This window comes from Staurois parvus, unplaced genomic scaffold (genome assembly GCF_062004578.1).
Source record: "Staurois parvus isolate SC_StPar_1 unplaced genomic scaffold, SC_StPar_1.0 ptg000175l, whole genome shotgun sequence".
Classification (NCBI taxonomy): domain Eukaryota; kingdom Metazoa; phylum Chordata; class Amphibia; order Anura; family Ranidae; genus Staurois; species Staurois parvus.
The window spans coordinates 13,886,499-13,892,500 of NW_028317971.1; the positions used below are offsets into that span (position 1 = coordinate 13,886,499).

The 6,002-nt window shown below is 42.6% G+C and overlaps 1 protein-coding gene across 1 annotated transcript in view; it reads right to left on the reverse strand.

The window, feature by feature from the left end:
* SND1 (staphylococcal nuclease and tudor domain containing 1) overlaps window positions 1-6,002 on the reverse strand; it is a 987,097-nt gene that overhangs the window by 283,895 nt on the left and 697,200 nt on the right. Inside the window, exon 16 of the mRNA XM_089676965.1 lies at window positions 4,205-4,314. Coding sequence (XP_089533091.1) covers window positions 4,205-4,314 — 110 coding nt within the window. The remainder of the gene's footprint in view (window positions 1-4,204; window positions 4,315-6,002) is intronic.

Consider the following 6,002-nt stretch of genomic DNA (forward strand, 5'->3'; position numbering starts at 1 on the left):
ATCCTATTATGTAAAACTTCCTCTTCAACAGAGTGACAATCTGGGGGAGAGAAGTCCTCTGCAGATTCCTCCAATACAGTCTCCATATTTTCTTCATTCACTTCTGTGTTTACGTCCTCTAGGCCCAGCATATTGAGATCACACATTGGTTAAGAAACGGGCATAGAAGAAAAGGTGGGGAGTTTCTGAGCCGTGGACAAAAATGGCTGTATTAAAGCCATAATTTGTCAGGGGAAATAAGAAGCAGAAAATTCTGCATTAGTCAATTAGGTCACTTGTCACGTGCCTGAAACAGAGCTAGAATCGGATGCTGAGGCAGGTGTTAGAACCAGTTCCTGCTCTGGTGCAAGGGACACATTGTCACTCAAGGTCAAGGTTAAGTGTCACGTGGGCAGCCCTTAAGGTATTAACCAGATGGTATTATAACCCTTCCAGACTACATGTTCTGTACCCAGATACATCTCACCTATGTTTTCGTGGCTGCGGCCTTGCTGGCACTCTGGTGCATACATCTTGGGCCTGCCCGGGTCTCTCTTTGGTGTGGCGTAGGGTCTCGGAGGCTGCTTCTGCGGTGGCGGATGCTCCGGTGCATCTGACTATGCAGTCCTGCCTACTGGGAGCCCATATCCCGGGAGTACAGACTGAGGATATGAGGCTAATCCACACCATTTGTATATCCTCCCTATGGGCTATTGCCCTCTACTGGAAATCTCCCACAGTGCCATTGGCCTCTGTTCTGCACAGGGTTGATGCTGTCATGCTAATGGAAAGAATTCATTACACTTTATTGGACAAGATGCACTTGTTCGATAGAAAATGGGAAAATTGGAGGTCTCATAGACTTTTACTACATGATTAAGGAATACCATTGTTTGTATTGATCGAACTACTCTGCCGGTATTTGTATAATTCTGCCTACCTTTCTACTTATACTACTCATGTACTTAAACTCTTTTTTTTCTCTTTATTTCCCCTCTTTTTTTTTTTCTCTTTAGTCTACATGATTGTGCTTTTTGAAATGTACATTTCAATTGTGCCTTGTTTCTGTTTTATATACCGTTGGAAACTTTAATGTCATTTTACAGTCTATTTCTTGAAAAATAAAATCGTTTGTAAACAAAAAAAAAAGTGTAACGTGGGCTTTCAGCAGAGCAAACATTTGCCTGCTGTTTTGAATTGGCTCCCTTTTACTTGATCTCCATAACCTCTCCTGAACTATAGCTACAAGTAACGGTATTCCCCCTATGGGATATTCACAGAGTAGAATGTGGGAAATAGGGTAAAGTTGGTCCCGTAGGAGAATGCAGTAACACCGGTGTAGACCGTCCTGGAACAAATTCTTGTATCGAAAGGGCAGGTGGAGTACCATATAATGTGTCTAGGTGTGAGTAGTGTTAAAGTGTGTGACCAGTGGTATGATGCAACCACTGAGACAGAGCTTTAAGTGGTTTCATTTTAGTGTCAAGTTTAAGAAGTTTACACTGTGAAGTGAATACATTACAAACATAGCGACTTCAGAGACTAGATTCCATAGCAATGGGCCATGGACCTGTATAGCACCTTGTGGTTGACTCATTGTGTTGTACCAAGTGCCAAGGTAAGCACCCATGCAGGACCCAGTGCCTGAAGCAACATGGCCATTCCCACAGTGTGGGGTACGGGTTTCCCAAGGTTCTACTAACATTGCACCGATTTGGATATGCATCAGAAGAAAGATTGAAGAATTAAAAGAAAATAATAAACTAGTGAATCTGATTTCTCCGTGAAGGAGAATTGGTCCTTCTCTACCAGACCTCTACTGCAACTGTCTTCAGTTCCTGCTTGTTCTTGGGGCATTTTCCCTTCAGTTTTTTCTTCAGCAAGTGAAATGCATGCTCAATCGGATTCAGGTCAGGTGATTGACTTTGCCATTGCATAACATTCCTCTTCTTTCCCTTAAAAAACTCTTTGGTTGCTTTTGCAGTATGCTTTGGGTCATTGTCCATCTGCACTGTGAAGCGGCTTCCAATGAGTTCTGAAGCATATGGCTGAATATGAGCAGATAATATTTCCCAAAACACTTCAGAATTCATCCTGCTGCTTTTGTCAGCAGTCACATCATCAATAAATACAAGAGAACCAGTTCCATTGGCAGCCATACATGCCCACACCATGACACTACCACCACCATGCTTCACTGATGAAGTGGTATGCTTAGAATCATGAGCAGTTCCTTTCCTTCCCCATACTCTTCTCTTCCCATCACTCTGGTACAAGTTGGTCTTGGTCTCATCTGTCCATAGGATGTTGTTCCAGAACTGGCCTTCCTGTTTTTGAGGCTCACCAATGGTTTCCATCTTGTGGTGAACCCTCTGTATTCACTCTGGTGAAGTCTTCTCTTGATTGTTGACTTTGACACACATACACCTACCTCCTGGAGAGGGTTCTTGATCTGGCCAAGTGTTGTGAAGGGTGTTTTCTTCACCAGGGAAAGAATTCTTCGGTCATCCACCACAGTTGTTTTCCGTGGTCTTCCGGGTCTTTTGGTGTTGCTGAGCTCACCGGTGCGTTCCTTCTTTTTAAGAATGTTCCAAAGAGTTGTTTTGGCCACGCCTAATGTTTTTGCTATCTCTCTGATGAGTTTTTGTTTTGTTTTTTCAGCCTAATAATGGCTTGCTTCACTGATAGTGACAGCTCTTTGTATCTCATCTTGAGAGTTGACAGCAACAGATTCCAAATGCAAATAGCACACTTGAAATGAACTCTGGACCTTTTATCAGCTCATTGTAATTGGACTAATGAGGGAATAAGACACACCTGGCCATGGAACAGCTGAGAAGCCAATTGTCCCATTACTTTTGGTCCCTTAACAAGTGGGAGGCACATATGCAAACTGTTGTAATTCCTACACCATTCACCTGATTTGGATGTAAATACCCTCAAATTAAAGCTGACAGTCTGCAGTTAAAGCACATCTTGTTTGTTTCATTTCAAATCTATTGTGGTGGTGTATAGAGCCAAAAATGTTAGAACTGTGTCAATGTCCCAATATTTATGGACCTGACTGTATATATCTGCAATTCACCAAATTCAGGCTTCTCTTCCACCATAACAGAGGCTGCCAAGACCAGGAAGGGGCCTGAAAGTATCAGAAGCCCACAGGTTACACACACTAATTGTTTAGGGCACCTCACTAATGGCAGACCAGTCTGGACTCAGACTGCCAAACAATCACATATCCAGTCTCCAGAACAGGATGCCAACTACTCCCCACCCCACAGCAGTCACTGATTGCTAAGGCCACCAGTGTCCTAACAACCAATTATGCCAAGTGCGTGCCCCACTCCCTGCTTCGTTTTCCAGCTCCTGCCCTCTGTCTACCTGACTTACTTTACGAAGAATACTGGCTGCAGAGCCATACTGCAAATGAAGAGACATATAGCTAAAATAGGGGGGTAAGCCAACCCGAGGCAAGGTGGCATCCAATTTACGAGGGTACTCCGATCTGGGCACCAGATGTAAGGGAGCACTGTAGTTAGGGTATATTTTTTGATAGGCATACAATGCATCTTATCACAGCATAGACAGAGTCCTAGAACAAACATTAGACTTGTGCATCTGCTGGCAGAAAGTATACCTGACCGAACCCTCCTTGAATCTGGGTTTTTTTTTTTGTTAAACATGCACACTAAGATCGCCCAGCTCAGCGAATCATATCAGAGTGATATGGTAATATTGCAAGTGGCATATACTGTATTTGTTTAGAGACACACTTTACAAATCACAAATATTGCACATTTTTCCCCAGTTTCCCACTGCCACTTTAACTGATGGTATTCTGATCACGTGTCATGCAGATGCAGTACAGATATGTTCACAGAACAGGAAGGAAGCAACAGTAAGAACCAAAATTACTGCACATCTAACTTGCCACCAAAACTTTGTCTGCTGTGTTTTCCTGAAAAATATATTTACTTTTGCATGCACAAGCTGTTTAAACTTGTCACATTGCACTTTGATGTCTGCAATAAGGGCTGCAAGAGTCACTCTAGCTCCATGCACAAAGGGGCTTTTACATCAGCTATTGCACCTCACAACACCAAATTAAGAAATTATAGATGCCATATTGCTGTGCAACACATATGAAACATGTATATGGCAAGTTAAAATTCCCTAAAAGAATGGCTGAAATATAAATACAGACTGGAATGCAAGATTGTCTTACCTCTCGTTGCAGTACTAGTTCCTTGGTGTACATTGTAGCTTCCTCACTGAATGGCTCACCTTCCTGAACTCCACCAGGGGCATTTCTGGCACCTCTTGGACATTCAATGCCTAATGGATTAAGAACAGTTCACAAGTTACATATATTCACTGCAGAAAATGGTTAGAAAATACATAGCTCAAAGATCCGCTTCAACCAGCTTTATAACAGCCTGTAAAGTAGATATGAACCCTAACAGAGTTTGTAGAAGCACAGTGTATCAAGCAACTGAAATTTTGTGCTTTAAAATATTGTTATTCACCTTTTATCTTTTTAGATCTGTGATGCGGATCTCCATCGTGCTCTTTCAGCCACATTCACTGTACATGCACGTACTCCAATGTAAGCTGCACATCATTGCACAGAACTGGTTTTCTGATGGTGACTATGGGGGTGCACTATTGGAAAACAGTTGTGATGCAATAACAAGAGGTGCCTGAACAAGGACTTTCATGGCAGCATCACTAGGTATTATTGTAATAAACAATACAGATTTAAAAAGGACTTATCAAATATGCACTCACATGTTTAATGACATCTATGACTACAGCATACACTTTCATTTTATACCATTATGGAATTTAATAAAAATATTCTTTAAGCAGAAGTTTGAATCACATGTTTGATTTTTCACATCATAGCACCCCCCCCCCCCCTCATGTTACAATCCCATTTCTATATCAATGTCCTCAGTTCCCTCTCTAGATCAGTTTCTCCTTTAAATCCCCCCTTGCCACACAGTAGTGCCTTCTGGCCCCCCTTCAGCTCCACAGAGCAGTGTCCTTCTTTGCCCCTTTATCCACCCCCAACCCAAAGTCAGGGATGCAAGGATTTTTGTCTACACAAGTGAAAAGTGCATTTTGCTATTACTCCTTCCTGCTGCTGTCAATCAAATCCTATGATGAGGGAGCGCAGGCAGTGGGGCTCGGAAGCAAGTCAGCATGAGTAAGCCCCCTAGCAAGCAGCTTGCTGGGGAGATACTTAGAAGGAGAGAGGAGCCAGGAGCGCAGGCAGTGGACCACAGAAGACAAGGATCAATGCTGCTGTGTGCAAAACTCATTGTTTAATAACCACTAGTCTACAGGGCACTTGTACCCCCTTCCTGCCCAGGCCAATTTCCAGCTTTCAGCGCTGTTGCACTTTGAATGACAATTGCGCGGTCATGCAACACTGTATCCATATGAGATTTTTATCATTTTTTTGTAACAGATTTATTATTTATTTCAGGTACTTATATAGCGCCGTCAATTTATGCAGCGCTTTACACATATATATTGTGCATTCACATCAGTCCCTAAACCTCAAGGGGCATACAATCTAGGGTCCCTAACTTACATTCATACATACACATATCAGGGCCAATTTAGACAGGATCCAATTAACCTACCAGCATGTCTTTGGAGTGTAGGAGGAAACCGGAGTACCCGGAGGAAACCCATGCAGGCACAGGGAGAACATGCAAACTCCAGGCAGGTGGTGCCGTGGCTGGGATTCGAACCAACGACCCTAGTACTGCCAGGCAGAAGTGCTAACCATTTAGCCACTGTGCTGCCCACAGATAGATAAGACAGATACAGGTTTATTTTGGTGGTATTTAATCACCTCTGGGTTTATTTTTTCTTAAACAAACCAAAAACCACTGAAAATTTCGAGAAAAAAAGTTTTTTCTTAGTTTTTGTTATACAATTTTGTAAATAAGTGATTTTTCTCCTTCACTGATGTGCACTATTGAGGCTGCACTGATGGGCACAGAGATAGG